At 59.6% G+C, this 21506-nt stretch overlaps 1 protein-coding gene across 7 annotated transcripts in view; it reads left to right on the top strand.

The window, feature by feature from the left end:
- The window catches only part of SNED1 (sushi, nidogen and EGF like domains 1), a 95439-nt gene that overhangs the window by 51550 nt on the left and 22383 nt on the right, over positions 1-21506 (top strand). For 4 of the 7 annotated variants that reach the window (XR_004350648.1, XM_032636804.1, XM_032636807.1 and 1 more), the window contains exons 12-28: positions 492-608; positions 1929-2045; positions 2255-2371; positions 2625-2738; positions 2993-3166; positions 9440-9553; positions 10143-10256; positions 10637-10750; positions 11768-11881; positions 12251-12547; positions 14026-14209; positions 15126-15251; positions 16008-16120; positions 16990-17271; positions 18439-18583; positions 18659-18741; positions 18966-19067. Coding sequence is in view for 6 of the 7 variants with exons in the window: in XM_032636804.1 (XP_032492695.1) it covers positions 492-608; positions 1929-2045; positions 2255-2371; positions 2625-2738; positions 2993-3166; positions 9440-9553; positions 10143-10256; positions 10637-10750; positions 11768-11881; positions 12251-12547; positions 14026-14209; positions 15126-15251; positions 16008-16120; positions 16990-17271; positions 18439-18583; positions 18659-18741; positions 18966-19067 (2427 nt within the window). In the remaining variant the exon portion in view is untranslated. Of the gene's footprint in view, positions 1-491; positions 609-1928; positions 2046-2254; positions 2372-2624; positions 2739-2992; positions 3167-9439; positions 9554-10142; positions 10257-10636; positions 10751-11767; positions 11882-12250; positions 12548-14025; positions 14210-15125; positions 15252-16007; positions 16121-16989; positions 17272-18438; positions 18584-18658; positions 18742-18965; positions 19068-21506 lie in introns of those variants that run through there. The other 3 variants (XM_032636806.1, XM_032636808.1, XM_032636810.1) reach the window with 2 other exon arrangements.

Genomic DNA, 21506 nt, shown 5'->3' with positions numbered 1-21506 from the left:
GGGGGGGGGGGGGGGGGTGCGGGCACCAGCCTGCGAGGCCGGGGTCCGGCCCAGAAGCGGGGGTGGGGGGGGTGAGAGGGCGGTGGGCGCAGCAGGAGGGGGCCCTCGAGGGGACCTGGGGGTGGACGGCCTGGCCGTGCGCACGTGCCATGCCGCACCTGCCTGAGCCCCGGGCTTAGGTGCTGGAACGTTAACGAGCACCTGACGAGCACCTGCGGAGAAACAGGTTCGCCCCGCGTGTCTGTTAGCGCGCGGATGACCAGTGACTTAGGTAGGGAGTGACTCCACGTGACGGTGGTGCTGGTGGTGACGATACCAAGACCCTCGTGGACCACAGCTCAGTCCCAGCTCACGTAAGAGTGAGGATGAACTCTGGAAGAGTCAGAAATGCAAGGAATTCCAGGGCGGACCTTAGAGCCCAGCGTGAAGAATCAAGACCTTGGCCTTGGTCCCAGCCAGGACCTCAGGGTGATCGCCCTCTGTCCCCGCAGCGCTGCCGTCCCCCTGCGACTCAGACCCCTGCTTCAACGGAGGCTCCTGTGATGCCCACGATGACTCCTACACGTGCGAGTGCCCGCGGGGCTTCCACGGCCGGCACTGCGAGAAAGGTGGGGCGCGGCGGCACTCGAGGGGGCGGGGGGCTGGCGGGGCCGCCACCCCGGCTGCCCCTGCACCTCTCGCTCATCACAGCGCTTTCCTCACGGCGGGCTTCCTTCCTGCTCAGTGTTTGTCCAAGTGGATTTTAGAATCACTGATTTTTAAAAATTCATTAGGACTTTGTTAAATTGAGTGCAGTTGGAGAGTGTCAACATTTTACAACATTCAGCCAGTTAAGAACGTGAGTGCCCTTCTGTAAACACACAGCAGGCGTCACTGTGCTCGTCAGCACCCACCCAGGGCCGTCTCTTCCACGCCGTTTGAAGCAGCGCTCAGAACTCTTTTCAGTGACCCAGGCGTCCCCTTGGTCAGAGCCCTGGGTGCCGGCCCCCTGACCCCGTGTTGCCCGGCCTGTTCTCCTGGGCTCGGCACCCGGCCCACATCCAGTCCTGCAGCCTTCCCACTGCCCTCACTCGTCCAGAGAGCTGAAGCCTGGACCTTTCCCTGCAAGCCTCTGCCGCTCCCACAGTGGCCCTGAGGGCAGCTCCCCGGCACTCTGACCACGGAGCCCCTGCAGCCTCCCCACCCCTGTAGCAGGAGGAGGGCTTTCCGGAGAGTAGGCCTCGTCCTCTGCAAGTACCACTGAGGTCCGTCACCCTCGGCAAAGGCATCCCGGAGAGCGGACACGGAGGGACACGGGGTGGGGTGGCCGGAACTTGGGCTGGCAGCCTGGGAGGCCCCACAGGGTGCGGGGGGAGAAGCGGCCCCCTGAGCCTGGGGGCAGGCCCCCTGCTGCCTCACGTTCCCCCCCCGCCCCCCCCCCCCCCCCCCCCGAGCGTCGAGGAGGCCAAGCGCCTAAACTCCTGGCTGGGCTGTGAAGGTGCGGCTCCTCCAGCCCGGGCGGGCGGCCGGGGCCCCGCGAGTCCAAGGAGGTGCCCCCAGTAAAGGTACAGAAACAGGAAAATCAGAACGGAGACACAGCAGGGCTCCCAGCCCGGTCCGTGGATGCCAGCTCCCCACCGGGCAGGAAGGCGGACGCAGCACTGGCCGTGCTGCGGGGCCAGCTCTCCTGGCTCTCCAGCGGAGCCTGAGGCAGGGAAGAGAGGGCAGGCGGGCGGGCAGAGGGCCCCCGAGGCTGAGGGGCTACACGTGGCTGGCCCGGCCCCGGCTGCAGCTGGGCCTCGGGCTCCGCCGAGAGGCAGGCCTGGGCGCATGGGGCCCAGCGGTGCCTGAGGACGAAGAAGGCTCGCGCGGGGCGTCATGGGCACTGCGGGGCCGGGAAGCTGGCCCTGCTTTACCCGCCTCTCTGTCTCTGTCTGTCCCTCCTCCAGCCCGGCCGCGCCTGTGCAGCTCGGGGCCCTGCAGGAACGGCGGCACGTGCAAGGAAGCGGGCGGCGAGTACCGCTGCGACTGCCCCTACCGCTTCACCGGAAGGCACTGCGAGATCGGTGCGGCCCCAGCCAGTGGGGATCAGCCTGTAGAGAGTGGGGAGGAGCCAGGCCCCGACCCAGGACCCCCGACCCTGCCACCGTGCGTCTGCTTGTCAGGAGCATCCCCGCCAAGGCCCCAGCTCTGGGATGTCGAGGGATCAGGGAAGGGGCAGGGGTGGTGGGCGCATGACCCCCGACCCCGCCCGATGGGTGCCTCCTGCTTCCAGGGAAGCCAGACTCATGCGCCTCTGGCCCCTGTCACAACGGCGGCACCTGTTTCCACTACATCGGCAAATACAAGTGTGACTGTCCCCCAGGCTTCTCGGGACGGCACTGCGAGATAGGTAAGGGGGGCGGAGGCCAGCGGGCCAGGGTGCAGACAAGAAGACAGGTCCGGTGGGCAGGGATGGCCCGACCACGGAGGCGTGGGAGGCGGAGCTGGGGCGAGAGACGGGACGCTCTCCTGCAGCCCCGAGGCTTTTGGGGAGGACTCGGTGGTGGGCCCCCCGCCCCGGGCCGAGTGGGAGAGCACAGGGGCTGCAGTTCTGACCCTGGCCTGCGCCTCCTCCCTTTGGTATCCTCTGTGCACCCTTGCAGCCCCCTCTCCCTGCTTCCGGAGCCCGTGCATGAATGGGGGTACCTGCGAGGCCCTGGGGACAGACTTCTCCTGCCACTGTCAAGCAGGCTACACCGGACGCCGGTGCCAGGCAGGTGAGAGGGCCGGGGGTCCTCCGCTCCTTGAAGGGCAGAGCAGGGCCCAGCAGGGGGCCAAGGGGAGGGATGGGAAAGAAGGAAAGGAGACCTCTGAGAAGCCCATTCTGGAAGGCACAGCGCTTTCACCCCGGGATGGGCTGTGTGGGGAGCGAGGGCCCCGGGCCGTGCAGCCCCGCGGAGCCAAGGGCAGAGCAGCAGGAGGGGCCGGCAGGCACCCCACGGGGCAGGACAGGGCTGCTGTGTCCTTGCAGAGGTGGACTGCGGCCCGCCCGAGGAGGTGACACACGCCACCCTGCGCTTCAACGGCACCCGGCTGGGCTCGGTGGCCCTCTACTCGTGTGACCGAGGCTACAGCCCGAGCACCTCCAACCACATCCGCGTCTGCCAGCCGCAGGGCGTCTGGAGTGAGCCTCCCCAGTGCCACGGTGACCTGGGGGCCCTCTGGGGTGGGTGGGTGGGTGCACAGGGCCAAGCCCTCCTCCCCCCCGGGCCGAGTGGAAGAGCACAGGGGCTGCAGTTCTGACCCTGGCCTGCGCCTCCTCCCTTTGGTATCCTCTGTGCAAAGTGAGGCCAAAACCCTGTGGTGATGGTGGTGATGACCAGTGCCAGCTCCACTCTGTACCCTTGTCTAAGGGCTTCCCTGTCCTCAGAGCATCCCAGAGCATGGGGTCCAGCACCCACACGCCCACTCTGCAGAGGAAGCCGCCGAGGCCGAGAGGTAGCCCAAAGGCAGAGCCCTGAAGAGGCAGATCAGGGTTCAGGACTCATCTCCCGCTCCCAGCCCCACCCAGACCTGTGGAATCAGACCCTGCGTTTGAACAAGGTGCCCACGAGCCCCCATAGCGCTTTGAGGGCTGTTGCTCTAGACAGCGTTGCCTCCAGGGCCCTACAGTGCGCTAGGGTGCACGGCCTGCAGGAGAGGCCCCCCGACCCACGCCCCTGGAGACAGGGGTGCCGCGGACACCACCGCAGGCATGTGGCATTAATTCAAAGCATCCCAGACTCTGTTCATCAGAAAATCTGTGCGATGGTAACACATTTTTCATGAAAGAAAGGTTTTTAAACAAAGTAGCTTAGGGACAGTGACAGCACCCAGAGATGGGAGGGGCACATAACACATTTCTGTCTCCCAAATGCCCTGCAAGGCCCAGTCGGACCTGGGCGGCCCTATCAGGCGAAGAGTTCCAGAAAACAGGTGGAGACCACCTGGCCTCAAGCATCTTCCTTCACTCCTGTCCTTCCAAGCCCCCCAGGGCTGGTGGTTACTGTCTAGGAGGCCACCCCTGGCCCAGTGCCACTTCTCCTCAACATGCCATCAGATGAGGAGTGGGTACCACCAGGGGACGTGCACTCATAAGCCAAGATATCAAGACACCCAACAAGTACGGCCACCTCCGAAACAACAGTAAAGTCCAGACAACATATACTATTGGGGGTAGAAGTATAGAAGATAAATAAGAATATAAAATAAGCATGACAAACATACAAAAGGAAACATGGCACTGGCCATAAAAAAAATGGATCAATATATAATCTTTTAAAAGAAAGCAGAAATAAGAAGGTTGAAAAGCTATAATAGTTGAAGTAACACACAACTTACAAATGGATACAGACGAAGACTTAAGTTAATGAGTGGACAGATCGGCGTGCAGGGCTGTACGAGAGAGAAGCAGGGCAACACTCATAAATCAAAAGAAAACGCAGGCGCTGAGGAGGGTAGGAGTGCTGACGTTGAGGTGACAGGAATCCAAGAATGAGGAGGAAACGTTGGAGCAGCTGTGGAGTAATTCCCAGAATTACTGGTGAATGGCCAGAGGCTCAAAGGGCCTGCAGGACATCAAACAGGAGAAAAGGGAGACATTAGACACATTATAATAAAAGTTAAGAAAATCAGAGAAAAACAGAAAAAAAGAATCTTTAAAACATCCAGAGAGAACAAAGGAAGAAGAATCCGATTGGCACCGGGCTTCTCAACAGCGGACATCAGCAGTGAGATGATAAAACGGTATTTTTAACATACTGAGGCGATCCATTCAGTTAGGATGTAGACAGTTAGAAAATACCATCAGTCTCACCGTAACATCAAGGAAACACCGGAGAACCCATAAGATCATACCTTTTAACCTATCGGAGAGCTGAGGATGCGAAGAAGTTTTCTCACAAGGGAACACCAGGCCCAAACAATGCTATGGGTAAATTCCACCAAACTGCCGAGAAACAGATTGTTGCAGCGTGATACAGGCTCTTCCAGGGAGAAGAAAAGAGTATGAGCCAACCCACTCTGTGAGCCGGGGTAACCTTAAACCAACACTAGATACGGACAGCTGGGGAAAGTAAAATTAGGGGTCCATTAAACAGATGCAGAAATTCGACAGTCTGTAAAGACTATATACACCATTATCAAGTTGGGTTATTGCGAAAATAGTCCGATATTAGAAAAATCTACAGTAAACCAACTGAAGGAGAAAAATCATGTAAGAATCTCAAAGAATGCGTAATAATCATTTGATAGAATTCATACCTATTCATGAAACAAATTCTTACCAAACAAGGAATAAAAAAGTACTTCCTCATCCAGATAAAAATAACATGATACACACACCCTTCTAGTACCATGTGGTGTAAAATAATACAGAATCTTATTGGAAGGAAAACTCAGAAGAGAGAAATAGCAGAGCCCCCATAGCCCCCACGTGTTCATTACCCCACAGAGAGGTGTGCTTAGGCCAGGCACAGGTAGGCTGGACACACCACCTGAAGCACAACAGTTACACTCCATATATTTACAGAAGAAGGGGCACAGACTACATCAAGAGAGCTGTGGAACGGTGTGTTCCTGACCCTTGTTATACAGGGGAGGACCTGGAATTCAAAAGATGTTCTTCTGTTGAACTGACGCAGACGTGCTGAGCTGCCAACAGGAGGAAGGAAGTTAGCTTCCGAGGCAGTTTTACTATACCTCTCCTCAAACCCAGAATACACAGTATCCTAAGTAGACAAACGTTCCCCTTAAAATTCAGAACAAGACAAGGATGCCCATTATCACCAAGTCTAATCAGTATTACACTGGGAGTACTAGGCCGGGCAATAAAGTAAGAAAAAGAAATTAAAGTCATGAAAATGCTAAAGGAGGAAGTAAAAATGTCAGTATTTGCAGCTGATATTGTTGTCTTTACAGGAAAACTTCTAAAAGTGATAGGAAAGGTAACATGTTTAGTAGATATAGGTATTATAACAAAATTCATCGCATTTTTATTTATCAATAACAAACAATTATAAAATATAATTATAAAAAGACATGTGCAGAGAAAACCAATGAAACCAAAAGCTGATTCCTTGTAAAGGTCAGTAAAAATAATTAAACCTCTAGCTAGACTCATCAAGGAAAACAAAGAAAAGAAAAATTAGCAATATCAGAATGAAAGAGGAGACATCAGTAAAGATCGTACCAGCATTTAGAGGACAGGGAGATATTGTGAGCAACTTTAAGCCAATATATCTCACAACTTAGAGAAAATGATGAATACTACCTTGAAAGACACAAATAACCACAACTGACACAAGAGTAAATAGAAAATGTGAATAGCCCCATAGCTATGAAATAAATTTAAGTTGTAATTTAAAACTCTCCTGCAAAGAAAATGGCAAGACCAGACTGCCTCACCGAGTTCTAGCAAACATTTAAGAAAGGAATAATACTATATACGGAGCTCTTTCAGAAAATGTAGGAGGAAGGAACACTTCTCAACTCATTTTATGAGACCAGTATTGCCTTTATACCAAAACCAGAGACATGACACAAATGAAATTACAGACTAATATTCCTCATGAGCAAAGCACAAAAATCCTAATAAAATATTACTAAAATCAAACCCAGTACTGCATCCAAAGGATAACACAACCTGACCAAGAGGGATCCATCTCAAGAGCACAGGTTGGCTTAACATTTGAAAATCAATAAATGTAATTCACCATATTAGGAGATAAAGGACGAAACCATATGATCATCTCAATAGATGCAGAAAAATCATTTGACAAAATTCAACTATTATTTTAAAAACTCTAAATAAACTGAGTAGAAAAAAAGTTCTTCAACCTGATAAAGGGCATCCATGAAAAAGTCAACAGCGAACAAAATACTTAATGGTGAAAGACTTCCTGCTATAGTCAGTAATAAGGCAAAGGTGTCCCTTTCACCAGTTCCCTCCAACGTTGTCTTGGAGGTCCTAGACAGTGCCATAGACAAGAAAAGGGGGAAAAGCATGTCTATCGGGCAGGAAGGAGTAAAGATGACACAATCGTGCACATAGAAAATTCTAAGAGATCCTACAAAAGAAGCTATAGAACTAATAAGTGAATTCAGCTAGATCACAGGATACAGGGTCAATACACAGAACCAATTATATTTTCACATTCTAGCTGTGAAGACTTGGAAAATGAAGTGAAACAATATTATGTACAATAGCATCAAAAATGATAATTTTTATATGTGTGAAATGAATTATAGACATAAATGTAAAAGATAAAACTATAAACTTCTGAAAGAAAGCATATGAGAAAATCTTCATGACAACTGGAATAAAATGGTTATGTACTCGGGAAAATATTACACTGTTTCCCCACTTCTCACCATACACAACAATTAATTCCAGATGGATTAAGGACTTAAATGGGTTTTTTTTTAAGTGTATGATTTTGTATAGAAAATGTAGGTAAATATCTTTTTGGCCTTGGGGTAGGGAAAGATTCCTTAAGCCACAGAAAGCACTAACTATAAAAGGAAAAAGTGGACAACTAGACTAGCTAAAATTTAGGAATTTAAATTCATTGGCCTTAAGAAAATCAAATATAAGCTACAAACTGGGAGAAGATTATATATATTATATATATATATTTATATATTATATATATAACATATATATATAAAATCAACCCAATAGGAAAATAGGTAAAACACATAAGTAGGCATTTCGTGGAAGAGGAGGTACATAAAGCCAATGAAAAGAAACATTCTCTTCAATAGTGATCAACAAAATGCAAATCAAAAGTACACTGAGAGGCGCTTCCCTGGTGGCGCAGTGGTTGAGAGTCCGCCTGCCGATGCAGGGGACACGGGTTCGTGCCCCTGGTCCAGGAAGATCCCACATGCCGCGGAGCGGCTAGGCCCGTAAGCCATGGCCGCTGAGCCTGCGCGTCCGGAGCCTGTGCTCCGCGACGGGAGAGGCCACAACAGTGAGAGGCCCGCGTACCGCAAAAAAAAGTACACTGAGATACTTTCAGTTGGCAAAACCTCAGGAGTCTAAAAAGCCCAAAGATTGGTGAGGATGTAGAGCAACAGGACTTCTTATGAACTGCTGGAGGAAGTGCAGATTGGTAGAAGCACTCTGAAGACAACTTAGTAATTTGCCTGTCAAGTTGACCATCATATAAACTGTGTCCTAGCAGTTCTACTTCTAGGTATAAGTCTAGGGAAAACTCACATCTACACCAGGAGATGTGAAAGACACAGCTTTTTTTTTTTTTTTTTTTTTTTTGCAATAGCAAGAAGTCTAAATCCAACCCAAATTCCTACTAAACAAGAAAGGATAAAGTATGGTATAACCACACTGAGGAATATTATACAGCAGTAAAAATGGCAACCCGCAACAACGTGGAGACATTAATGTTGAGTGAGAAAAGAGTGCATATACCACAGTGTCCTATTAATAAAGTTCATAAATAGCAAAATCAAAACCATATATTGTCTAAGGTATTCATAAAAAAAATTTTTTTTAAATGTATTTATTTCATTTATTTATTTTTGGCTGCATTGGGTCTTTGCTGCTGCACGTGGGCATTCTCCAGTTTCAGCGAGCGGGAGCTACTCTTCATTGCGGTGGTTTCTCCTGTTGCAGAGCATGGGCCCTAGGCGCGCGGGCCTCAGCAGTCATGGCTCGCGGGCTCCAGAGCACAGGCTCAGTAGCTGTGGCGCACGGGCTCAGCTGCTCCGCGGCATGTGGGATCCTCCCGGACCAGGGCTCGAACCCGTGTCCCCTGCACTGGCAGGCAGATTCTCAGCCACTGTGCCACCAGGGAAGCCCCATAAAAAATTTTAAACTAATTTAAGGAGGCACGGAAGAGATAAGCACAGAAATTCGGGTCACAAGGAGTTGGGAATTGCACGTGACCAGATGAGCCGGCCAGCGTTCTAGCTCCCAGGTTGGGTGCCGGCCCCCAGGTGTCATTATGTCCTTACCATTTATTTACTTATTTACACGTTAAGCATTAAAAGTAAACTCTTCTAAATTGAACACTTTTAATTCAGGAGCACAACTCGAGATGTTTAAAAAGCCTGCGGTATTTTAAAATGAAGGACTCACCCCCAAATGTATTGGTTCCATACGTGATTGTTATCTAATGAATTGGCAAGATTGGGCCTGTCCCCCGAGGGCCATCGAGGGCAGCCCCAGGCACTTCCCAGACGCCGGCCCGGCCCGAGTGCCCAGGTCCACAGTGTCCCTTGCTCCGAGGCAGCCCTGCCCAGATTCTGGCCTCTCCAAGCACCTGGGGGAGGCCGTAGACCTCTGTCCAGACCCTCACACCAGAGCTGACCTGTGGCCATCTTAATCTGGCTTCGAGTCACCCCCTCTAACAACAGCAACACTGCTTTATTCTTGGGGTCTCTCCTGGCACCTGGCGCCCGGGCTCTCCTCTCCCAGAAATTGACGAGTGCCGATCCCAGCCGTGCCTGCATGGGGGCTCCTGCCAGGACCGCGTCGCTGGGTACCTGTGTGTCTGCAGCCCAGGGCATGAAGGAGCCCGCTGCGAGCTGGGTAAGACAGGTCCCGGCCCTCGCTGCGGGCCAGCAGCTCCGGCACCCCGGCCGTGGGCCTGGGGCACTGGCGTCCCCTGGCCGTGGTCACCTTGCTCCAGCTGCCCCTCTCCCTGGGCTGGTCTCTGGTTGGGCACTGCCTGCTCTCTCAGGTCCCTGCCAGCTCTGATGTCCAGAAGGACAGCAGTTTATAAATATCTCTGCTTCTGCCTCCCCAGGGGGACTGAGAGCTCAGCTGAGAAAAGCTAGCCTCCCGCAGCCTCTGGCCTGGGGGCAGGGGGGCAGGTCACACCCCAGTGCTCTGCGCCAGAGGAGGGAGGGGAGGCCTGCCGGGTGCACCGCTGAGCAAGCCCTGCTCCCCGCATGCCTATGGGGTCCTCTGAGCCCCGAGACAGAGACACCGCCCCGGCATGGCGGGGCAGGCCCAGGATGTCCAGCCGGGCCCCCTGCGAAGCCTGGGCGGTGAAGGCCGGAGCGGCCTGGGGGCAGGCTCTGTGGGCAGAGTGGAGGGCGGCGGCGAGGCTGAAGTCTCGGTGCACAGGAGACCCCGGGGGCGTGGGGTCATGCCGTCACATGTCCCGTCTCTGCAGAGACAGACGAGTGCCTGACGCAACCCTGCAGAAACGGAGGCTCCTGCAGGGACCTCCCGGGGGCCTTTGTCTGCCAGTGCCCCCCAGGCTTCGTTGGAGTCCACTGCGAGACAGGTAGGGGCTGCGCTTGGGGGATCCCCATGCGCCAGGTCCTCAACCACACTCGCTAGGCCCCTGACACCCCGGGAAAACCTCTTGTCAACAAACGTAGACCCTGGGCCGCTCAGAGAGCAGGGGGATGGGGGCAGTCCCCGTGGCCCTGCTGGACAGGACCCCTGGGGGAGGGACCCCAGGGGGGAGGAGGAGGGGAGGGCCGGGTGCCCGCCAAGGGGAGGGGCCCGTCGCCAGCCCCTTCCGCCCGACGGGCTTGCCCCGCAACCCTGCGCCCTCGCCCGGCCTCCCTCCTGCCTCCCCTTCCCTTCTTCCCGCTGTCCTCTCCTCCCTCCCCCAGACACCCCCCTGCCGCCCTGGCCGACTCTCTGGGTGTTCTCCAGAGGTGGACGCCTGCGACTCCAGGCCCTGCCAGCACGGAGGCCGGTGTGAGAACGGTGGCGGGGCCTACCTGTGTGTCTGCCCAGAGGGCTTCTTCGGCTACCACTGCGAGACAGGTGGGGCCCAGCCGCCCTTCCCTCCTCCGGGGTCCTTTCCTCTGCCCACCCCTGCCTCCTGTACTTACCCTCCCCGGCGATCTCACGTCGCCCGCAGCTCCATGTCCAGCCACAGGCCCTGCTGTCGCTGCACCGGCCAAGCTCAGGGCCGCCCAGGGGGCCAGGAACTCACGGTTGCTCACATCGGGATACGCTCCCTGATCAGCCTGAGCAGGGGCTCCTTGGGGACCAGGTCCCGGCTGGAATGTCCCTCCTGGACGAGGGCTTCCCTGACCACAGACCTGCAGGGGCCCCCACCCTATCACCCGTCTCCCCAGCACCATTTTTCTCCTTTGGAGCACTTTCCCGTCTCTGGGACTGTCTGGGCAGTACTTCTCTCAACTTGCTGATGTGTGTCCCCTCCCAAAACAGGCCTATCCCCGGGGGGGGGGGGGGGGGGGGGGCGTGGCCCGACCTGGGCTGTTCGAGTGTCCCCAACCCCTAAGCTGGGCGTGGCCGGCACCACTCAGACCTAGTATAGTGTGGATGGGCTTCCGGGCTCCAGCGCCACAGTGCGACCGCCTGTGGCCAGAGAGCCCCACTGCACAGGCCTGGGGTGGCGGAGGGCACTGCAGGCTCTGGCCTGTGAGCTTGGGGCCACACCCGCACCCCAACCCCAGTGCAGAGGGAGGCCAGGGAGGGGCCAGTGCTCTCAGCTGCCTGCTGCCCCCCGGGAGTGGTCGCGCCAAGTCACCACCTGCCAGAGCACCTTGGCTCGGGCCGGGGCAGCATGGCCTGGTTCAGAGTCAGAGGCCTTCCCTGCCTGGCCTCTCCACGGGGCCCCGGCAAGCCCTGCCCTCCCCCTACGAGAGTGCCCGCACCCCCCGTATCCACCTCCCCAAAGTGCGGCCGTGACACCACCCACCTCCACCCCGCAACTACATCAGCGCAGGAACGGCCCTGGGTCAGGACCAAGGCCCAGCTGGAGGGGGCCTGGCGACGTGCACGCACTCACGGCTGCCCCCCCCCCCCTCGCAGTGAGCGACCCCTGCTTCTCCAGCCCCTGTGGGGGCCGCGGCTACTGCCTGGCCAGCAACGGGTCCCACAGCTGCACCTGTAAAGCGGGCTACACGGGCAAGGACTGTGCCAAAGGTGAGGCGGCCAGGGTGCCGACGTCGGGGGCCGGCTCCCCTCCTCCCCAGGGCTGCAGACACCCCGTGGGACGGGCCAAAGGGCCAAACGGCCCCAGGGCCGAGTGTCCAGGCGGCTGCTCTCCCAGGCTCTGCCCGGGAAGCCGGGAGGAGCAAACAGGCCAACGGGCGGCATCAGCGCAGTCACGCATGCGCGCACACGGGAGACCCTCCAGGAGCCCAAGGCGGGCTCCTACCAGCAGTGGCCCACCTGCGCCCCGGGGTAGCCAGGCCCGAGACCCAATGGGCCAGACACCTGCCTGGGGGCCGGGGCTTCCACGGCTGACAGCTGACCACCCCCCTTCCCTTGTTCTTGACTGAAACCCTGAAGAGCTCTTCCCACCAACGGCCCTCAAGGTGGAGCGAGTGGAGGAGAGCGGGGTCTCCATCTCCTGGCACCCACCCGAAGGCCCAGCCGCCCGGCAGATGCTCGATGGCTACGCGGTCACCTACGCCTCTTCCGACGGCTCCTACCGCCGCACGGACTTCGTGGACCGGGGCCGCTCCTCGCACCAGCTCCGGGCCCTGGCGGCCGGCAGGGCTTACAACATCTCCGTCTTCTCGGTCAAGCGCAATGCCAACAACAAGAACGACATCAGCAGGCCCGTGGTGCTTCTCACCCGCACGCGTGAGTGTCTGCGGACCTGCCCGCCCCCCCAAGGGCCCCACGGGCCGCACGCCCCGGAGCCGGCTGGGGGCCAGCCAGCCGATCCCCGACACTGGCACCAGCGCTGCCAGGCAGGGCAGAGAGGGAACCTTCTCACAGAGGAGAGGAACAGCTGCGGGACAGAGTCGGCGATGGGGGTTAGGGAGCGAGACTGGGGAAGTGCAGCGGGGGCCCCCTGAGAAGGTCCTGGGCTGTTGTGCCAGCCCACACTGGGGCGGGGCCAAGGGGAGGCGGCCAGGTATCCCGGGGGTGAGGATGGAGCCTCCTTGCTGCAGGTCAAGAGAAGGGGCAGCATGGGACCGCAGGGAGGGCCCTCTGGGGAAGCTGCCCTGAATGGAAGTTGTGTGTAAGGGCGTCCGGAGAGGCTTGGGTCCCCAGCTGGCTTGTCTGCTCCTGGGATCAACAGGGGAGGGGGGAGAATCCCAGAACACACCCATGATGGTGGGATGGTGGGCGCTGGCCCAGGGGGTCAAGAGACTGGGGAAGGGGCGGTTGGAGGCTGGAGGGTGGAGCAAGAACTGGGAAGTGATGGGACCACTGGGCGTGTCGAGAGCCCCGTTGGGGGGCTGACGGGCTCCGAGTGAGGCCCGGGGCAGGTGGACACAGGCAGGCGGCTGGGTGCAGACCCTCGGAGGACGGGCGGGGGCGCACCTTCTCAGGTGCCCCGGGAGGAGGGAGGCAGGCATCCTGGCATCAGCTGCCGGCCCGAGCAGACGCTGACACCGAGGACACTGAGGGCCAGTGCAGGGCGAGACGAGGACTCAGGACAGCACGTCCTGGGGGAGGCCAGGGAGCGGTGCCGAGGACACACCGGGCCAGCAGGGCGGGCCCGGGCACGTGGCAGAGGAGCGAGCCCTCAGGGGCCTGGGGGAGGAGTAGGCCACCCGCAGCCTGGCTTCAGGAAGAAGTGCTTTTGCGCTGCTCAAGGTGGGGTCTGCCGGGGAAGGGCCTCTGGAAGGAAGACAGCGTGGGAGGGGTACCGCTGCGCGCGGAATGGGGTGCTGCACCCCGGGAGCTTCGGGCGCCCCTCTCAGCTCCCTTGGCTGGAAGGACCCTTCCTTGCTTCTCCCCCGTCAGGCCCCTGGACCACCCAGACAGTGCAGGTAGTCGCTGTCAGTGCCACCAAGACAGCCAGCCAGAGGGTCAGGAAGGGCCCACCTCGCCCCTGGCAGTCTGAAGGGGCCAAGACCGCCCAGAGCAGTGTCCACAGCAGCCCCTTGGAAGCCCCCCCCAAGGCAAGGGCCTGGGGCGTGTCCACCCACCCCGACTCCGCACTGGGCGGGGGGACATGTTCAGCTAGCCCAGGCTGGATGGCTCACCGTGAGGCCACCTCTCCGTGACCCCCTCCCAGTGCCCTTCCCGAGCCTCCTCTCTTGTCCCGGCCCCGCCCTACCCAGGGGTGAGGAGGTGCCACACGGCTGTGCCCCCATTGTCCCCAGGACCCCGCCCCGTCGAGGGCCTTGAGGTCACCAACGTGACTGCCAGCGCCATCTCGGTGCGATGGGCTCTGCACAGGATCCGCCACGCCACCGTCAGCAGCGTCCGCGTGTCCATCCGCCACCCCAAGGCCCAGGAGGACGAGTCCACCGACGTGGACAAGGGTGTGGACAAGTTCACATTCAGGTGAGAGCGCGGTGGCCTAGCCCCACCCCGGCTCCCAGCCTCCACCCTGTGCTCCCCACCTGCCCAGCCCCTGGGGCAGCAGGGGCGCTTGGTCGGTCCTGGGTCTCACTCCTGCCTCGCCTCCTCATGGGGACACCAGACAGGTGTTTCAAAGTGCCCCCAAAAGCAGAGACACTCTAAAAACCTGAGGACAGACCTCCTGCACGGAGGCCAGTGAGACACTGGCCACCCAGAGGCCAGCCCAGAGTTCTTCCAGCCTGAGTCGCGCAGATGCCTCTGAGAGGGAGAAACCGTGGCACCCCTGGGTCGCCTGACATTTTTATCTTGTTCAGTAATATGTTCGAACCTTAAACTGGGCATATGAACTTCTCAGGCTTAATTATTACAAATTACATACAAACAAAACTACAAAACTAAAATTCAGATGAGCATCAGTCATTCAGAATGGCCGGTGACTGAAATAAACCCTTCAGCAACCCTGCAGGGAAGCCTCAGACCCCACGGCCTAGGCGCCCCGGCTCAGGGACCCCTGGGGGCTGCTCGTCCACCAGAGAGGTTTCCAGCCCCTGGCCAGGAGGGCAGGCAGTGCTGGAGGGCAAGGGTGAGGAAGGAGGAGTGCCGGCAGCCTCCGGGCAGGGGTCCCCAGGCTGGGGAGTAAAGTCGGCTCCACTCCAGGACGTGGCCACCAAATTCCTGTGCAGCAGCCGGGGCGGGCTCAGCGGGAACAGCCCCGCAGCGTCCAGCCCGGGCAGCCACAGGCCACGGCCAGGGGAGGGGCTCTGGAAGGTGAGGCCAGGCCAGGCGGGGCGCTCTGTCCGCCACATCCTCTGAACCACCCACACTTTGGTACGTTTCTGGTTTGCAGACTTCTCACAGCCACTTTTTCTGTGCATGTCTGTCCTTTCTGTCTAAGCAGACGGCTGTCAGTGCTGGAGACGACACTCCACTTTCTTTGTCTTTTAAGTATTGCTGTGACTCTCCTTGATTTACATCCTGCCCACTTCCCAAGAGTGGCAGGACAGAAACACAAATGGAGCCCAAGGTGGGCATTTTGTGGCTACGTCAGGGTCCCCAAGACCACGTTCACTAGGGGGCCCCCAGGACTCAGCAGAGGCCGTGCTCACAGCTGGATTCAGGACAGAGAAAGGATACAAAGAATATCAGTAAAAGGAAGGGGCGCAGGGACAAGTCGGGGACCAGGCGTGAGCTTCCAGAGCCCCCTCCCCTCACATGACACGCTTAGCTCCGCACCACCAGCCGTGACGAGACTGTGAGGTGCTGTCTCCCCGGGGAGCCCGTCGGAGACGCAGCGCCTGGGGCTTTTCCTGGGAGTGGTCGCGGGCACCTGTGCCTGGTGAAGGTTCCAGACTCCCAGGAGGAAGCGGCACTCCGCAGGAGCCTCACTGGGCACAAACGTCTAGGGGCAGCGAGGCCGTCTGCTCCACGAGGGGGCTGGGGACCCTCCCTGCGCGCCCAGCCGAGGGCCAGCCTCGCGGGCGGGCGGGGGCCTGTTAACCCTTTTCCTCCAATTGCCCTATTCCGGCCTCTCCTGTCTTAACACCAGCCACCCCGGCAGGCCTGTGACCTTCCCAGCCACTCCAATACTAGACAGACAGACCAGGGAGTAGCTTCCTACCCCCGGAGCACTCAGGTCTCAGGCCACAGATCTGGCCTTCATGGAGGCTGCCTGGCCACCAGCACTGGGACGACCCTGGCCCCCGTCACACCCGCGCGGACGAGCCTCAGTCTGGCGGCACAGCCGTCCCGTTCCTCTCTCCCTGGCCTCCCCTCCCCACAGGGCCCTGCTTCCAGGAAAGAGATACACCATCTGGGTGACTGCCCTCAGCGGGCCTGGGGGGCAGGAGCACCCCACCGAGAGCCTGGCCTCGGCGCCGCTGCACGTGTGGACCCGTAAGTAGGATGGCAAGGGCTTGGCTCGCACGGGGGCTCCCCCCGAGCCCTCAGTCCTCTCCAAAATGGCCGCAGCACCAGAAACCTGGCCCTGGCCACGTGTACCAGGCGTGCCCAGAGGCGCCCGGGATGGCGGCTGCAGGGGGCTGGGTGGCCCTCCTGCGGGGGACGACCTTCCTAGGCAGCCCTCCGCGTGGCTGCTCGCACGCTGCCGGGCTCCTGCGGGACCAGGGTCACCAAGCAAGGACAGGAGGGACAGGCAGCAAGTTGCCCCAGAGTGAGCGCCACGCTGTCACGGGGAGGACACCCGGCCCTCACTGCCCCTCCCTCCCCAACACGCGGGCTGTCCGGGCACAGGGGGCACAGTGGACAGGGGTGGGGAAAGGGGCAGGGGCTTGGTGAGCAGGGCCGGGCTTGGTGAGCAGGGCCTCGCCCGGTGGTGCAGGTGGACAGCACAGGCTCAAGTCCTTGCTCTGACCCTCAGTGCTGGGGCCCTGGCCCACCCTCTGCCTGTCTAGCCCCCTCCCCTATCTACATCCCAGGAGAAGGCGTGCATGGCCAGGCTCGAGGGATGGAAAGTGCCACTGGGAGGGCACCCTGATGGACTGACCAGGCAGGGGGCCTCACCGGGGGCCAGCGGGTGGCATTCTGGGGGTGCCTCTTGGGGCAGGAGGGGGAGCTGCTGCAGGCCCTGAGCAGCTGCAAACGCCCCTCCACGCCACCCTTTAGGACCACGACGTGGTCTGTAACCACCCAAGCTGGCTTCAAATGAAGCTTCAGCAATCCGTGTCAGATCTTTAAACCGTGTCCTGGGCAGAAGACCCCGTCAACCCCCGTTCACTTCCCTCCCCTGCTCCGTGCTCGCCTAGGGCCTCTGCCGCCAGCCAACCTGACCGCCGCCCGAGTCACGGCCACCTCCGCCCACGTAGTCTGGGATGCCCCCACTCCGGGCACCTCACTGGAGGCCTACGTCATCAACGTGACCACCAGCCAGAGCAGCAAGAGCCGCTACGTCCCCAACGGGAGGCTGGTGTCCTACACAGTGCGGGACCTGCGGCCTGGACGGCGGTACCAGCTGTCAGTGACGGCCGTGCAGAGCGCCGGGGGCGACCAGCTACACAGCGAGCCCGCTCACCTGTACATCATCACCTGTAAGTGCGGCACCTTGTCCGGGAGACAGCTCTCCCGCTGTACCTCAGGACCTTCCTCCGGCCCAGGCCACACCGTCCCAGGGACAGACAGGCAGCCGAGAACAGGGCTGTGTCGACACAGAATTGCATGCATGAAAATCGGGGGAGGAGTTCCTGGGCGGCTGCTGCTGGGTCAGTGAGCTGACAGGCCAGAAGACTAGGCATCTCACCGCTCACCTTGTGCCGTCCGCCCGAGTGGACCCCAGATGGCTGAGCGGTAAATACAGGGCATCGCCCTGAAAACAAGCGCCGAGAGTGGGCAGTGGCAGCGTGGAGGCGGCCCTGGGTGGCAGCCTGGCAGCCAGGCCTGAGCCGTGAGGCGCTGCCGGACCGCAGCATGGGAAGGAGGGGCAGGACAGCCTCAGCAAGGGGTGGGCTGGGAGAGGCAATTGAAGGAAGGGCAGAGTGGGCGACGGAGGGTGGGGGCAGCTGAGGAACGCGGAGGCTCAAGGCCACGGTGAGGACACGGGTCTGCTCCCAGGAGCACAGGAGGCCCGCTGGGTCCCGCGGGGGTCCTACCCGACCCCACTTACACGTCACAGCTCACAGGAGGACGGCCGGTCTGGATGGTGCTGCGGGGAGGTGGGCGGCGGCCCGGGCTCCCTCCTCTCCCAACCCACCGACCTGCCCTCAGGGCATGGGGCGCACTTGCCCTGTGACATTCAGACCCAGCTCAGCCCCAGGCGCGCCCGCCAGGCAGACAGGGCAGGTCGGGGCCCCTCTGTGAGCCGGTGGGGGGCGGGGGGTCTCGCAGGTGAGGCGGGTACCCAGCCCTGGGGGTGGAGACTGCTGAAGGCCACGGTTAGGTGACAAGGACCCACGGAGGAGCCATGCCCTCTCTCTCGGGGTGTGCAGGGTGTGGGCCTCAGATGAGGTGAGTCTGGACGGGGTCCGAGGCCCGGCCCCACCTGCAGGTGGAGAGCCTGGGCCAGGGTGGGGGGCGGGGACCGGCACCTGGAGCACTCCCAGGCCGCATCCGCAGCTCCCCATCGGGCGGGGAGCGGGGCTTGGGGTGGGATGGGGGTACGCGCCCCTTCGGCTCTCACCTCAGAGCAGCGGGGCAGGACGGGGGCACAGGGAGCCCCAGACCAGCCCGCGCGGCCACCCCGTCCTCCACCCCGCCCGCAGCCGCGAGGGACGGCGCCGACAGACGCTGGCACCGGGAAGGACTCCCCCCGCGGGCGCTCAGAACCCGACCGGCCCCCGCGCGCCTGCCGGAGCTGCGTCTGCTCAACGACCCCAGCGCCCCCGCAACGCCGACCCAGGCCCCCAGGTGCCCGCCTCAGCCGCCGCCCCTGAGAGCCCGGGCCCAGAACCCGCCTGCTGACCCGCGCTGACTCTCCCACAGGTTCTCGGAGCTCGTGGACGGCAGAGGACGAGTGAGCGCCAGCTTCCGCAGCTCGCCTGGCAGACGGGTCACCGTGAGATCACGTGAGTGCCAGGCCTCCCAGTGGGATGAGGGTCGAGGTCCCTGAAACCTGGGCTTCAAGACCACCTCCAGTGCCCCGCACCGTCCCCAGCGGGGGACCCCGATGGGGTCAGAGGCCCTGGGCTCCAGGGAGAGAAGCCGCTCGAGAAGGCGGCCCAGGGACAGTCCTGGGCGCGAGGCAGCAGGCTTCATGGTCAGCGCGCTGTGGCATCCTGATCTCTCCTAGAACCCACGGCTCTGGTGCAGCTGGAGAACGCGGAGGAGGTCCCCGAGCAGGTCAGCCTGGCCCTCCAGCTCCCCGGACGCAGTGGTGACAAGGGCGTGGAAAGTAAGTCAGCAGGAGTGGATTTCAGGGCTGACCACCCTCAGGGGCCTGAAGGACCCCAGTGAGGAGGGCTGAGGCACAGGCCCTGCCGGAGGGGCAGCCGAGCGCCCCGCCCTGGAAAGGGGGGACCAAACCACATCACACAGGCAGACCAGAACGGGCCTGGGGGCTGCAGCCACCCAGACATTCAGGGTCCTCCCTGGAGAGACTGGCCCACCGCTGCCCCCTGCAGACAGCCCCTCCTCTCCCTCTGCGAGCGGCAGAGCCCTCCCTGCCTCTCCCAGAGATGTACAGGGAGCAGGATGGCAGCAATGAGTTGGGGGGCAGCCGCTGGGCGGCTCCAGCTGGAGGACCGCCTGGGAGGCTGCCGCTACCCAGGCTCGGCAAGCAGGGCCTGAACTGTCCGCCGGTGAGGGCCACAGCTGGGCAGCTCCAAGAGGCCACCTTCCTTCCTCAAACTCAGACCCTTGCTCTATCTTTCCTCCCGTTCTAACCCTCGGGGCCCTGTCCCTCTGGGGACAGTTCTAGGAGCCAGTGGCCCTTTCTCCTGAGCTACACCACAGGCTTAGACTGGGCTCACCCATCAGCCAGTCCCCAGAGAAGGCAGAGTACTCGGTAAAGGGAGAGTCAAGTGCCCAGGATGCGGCCTCACCTGCAGGCCCCCAGCGCACCCAAGGACACCTGGACACATCCAGGCACCTGCACCACAGGGTGTGTTTGCCAGCGGTGGCTCCACGGCCCCACAGCCCAGCACCCCTCACTGTACGAGGCCTTGGTGAGCGCGGGGTGGGGGGCAGTTTGCGGGTCGGACGCGGTCAGAGAACGAAGCCACCGGCTAAGGTGCGGTCAGAGTGAAGACACTCGTGTCGCCGGTGTTTTGTAAGTGAAAAAACAAACATTTTATCTGATGGTGTGCGTTATGTCAGCCCTTTTAAATATCAGATGTTTCATTTCACAAAACTCAGAAATTAGAGGGATGTGAGTGACCTCTCCTGGGTCCCTTCTTAAGGAGAGGTTCGAGGTGGCACCAGGCTGGCCCCAGATGCCACTGCCATCTGCAGTGTTTGCCACCGTGAGAGACGAAGACTTGAGAGAGCGTGAGATGATTTTAGGTGACAACAGGACAAAACATCGCTAATGGCCCCCAGGTGCACAAAACTAGTCGCGGTCTTTGGCTCCTGTCACATTCTCACGATCGGGCCAGGCTGGCCCCCTTTTACTTAGTGAGTCTGGCTGCTTAGCTTTTGCTAAACTAACAGCCTTCCGACCTGGAACCCACCCATGAACCAGAACACAGCAGTAACCCGTGTCTTGCTGTCGTCCTCCCAGTGAACCACGAGCTTGAGTTCATGCTGCCATCCCTCTGCTCCATCAGAGGCTGGATGGTAGGAGTGAGTTCACCGCCCACGTGGGTGTCCGAACAGCCACGGGCTTTCCTCCCCGGGCAGCGTCTGGCTGTGTGCCGCCCCCAGACCCGCGTTTGTGCCCGGCATCTGTGCTCGTTCACCTTCACTGTCCGGCATCTAGTCCATCGGCGAACTCGCTCCGAGGGCACGTGGGCCGTGTCTGCCGTTGTCGGCAGTGCTGCTCTGTGCTCCTGTACACGTCTCCCGGCACGTGTGCAGGCTCGGGATGTGTGAATGCCCAAGAGACTGCGAGTTGTCTTCTCAGTGGGGTATCGGTCTGGACTCCTCCAGCAGCAGTCACGAGGTGCAGTGAGTTGCCCCACCGTCTCTCCAGAATCTGATCTTGTCAGGTTTTGCCATCCTGCCAGCAGGACGGGTGTGAAGAGCACTGTGCTGATCTGATCTGTGTCCCTCGGGAACTGGCGTGGTCAGCACCTCGTCGTGGCCCCCTCCTCCATGCCGCTGCCTGGCTTCCTCAGGCCGAGCCTGGCCACTTTAGAGGCTGCCTCTTTGGTAAGGCTCGCAGTCCCACAGGGCCAGTCCTCTCGTTGCCCGTCAGTGTCTTGGCTGTTCTTGACTTTGTATTTCTGTAAACGTTTACAATCAGCTTGCCAAGGTCCACAAAGTACTTGTTGGAACTCTACATGGCCAAACTTCTGAGGCCCTATACGCCTGAAAATACACTTATTAGCCCTCACATTTGAAGGACAATTTAGCTAGGTATAAAATTCGAGGTTCAAAGTTCCTCTCCCATTCAGTTCTTCAAACATTTGTCCACTGTCATCAACTGTGCTGTCACTGGGTGTCAATCTTGTTCTTGTTTCCTTCTGGAATAATCTGCTCCTTCTCTCTGGCAGTTCTTAGACTTTTCTTTCTAGGGAAAGAAAAGTCTAAGGAAAGGACGATCCCCAGAAAGCCCCAGGCACCCCCAAGCACACAGTTAATGCTCCTGATTTGGCATTTGCTCACCAAGCAACTCTCCAGGTCAGGGCCGCTCCTTCAAGCACCCAGGAGATGCTCCTGGAGGATTCCCAAG

Source organism: Phocoena sinus, chromosome 7 (assembly GCF_008692025.1).
Source record: "Phocoena sinus isolate mPhoSin1 chromosome 7, mPhoSin1.pri, whole genome shotgun sequence".
Lineage (NCBI taxonomy): Eukaryota > Metazoa > Chordata > Mammalia > Artiodactyla > Phocoenidae > Phocoena > Phocoena sinus.
This window is presented reverse-complemented; position numbering and strand designations above follow the sequence as displayed.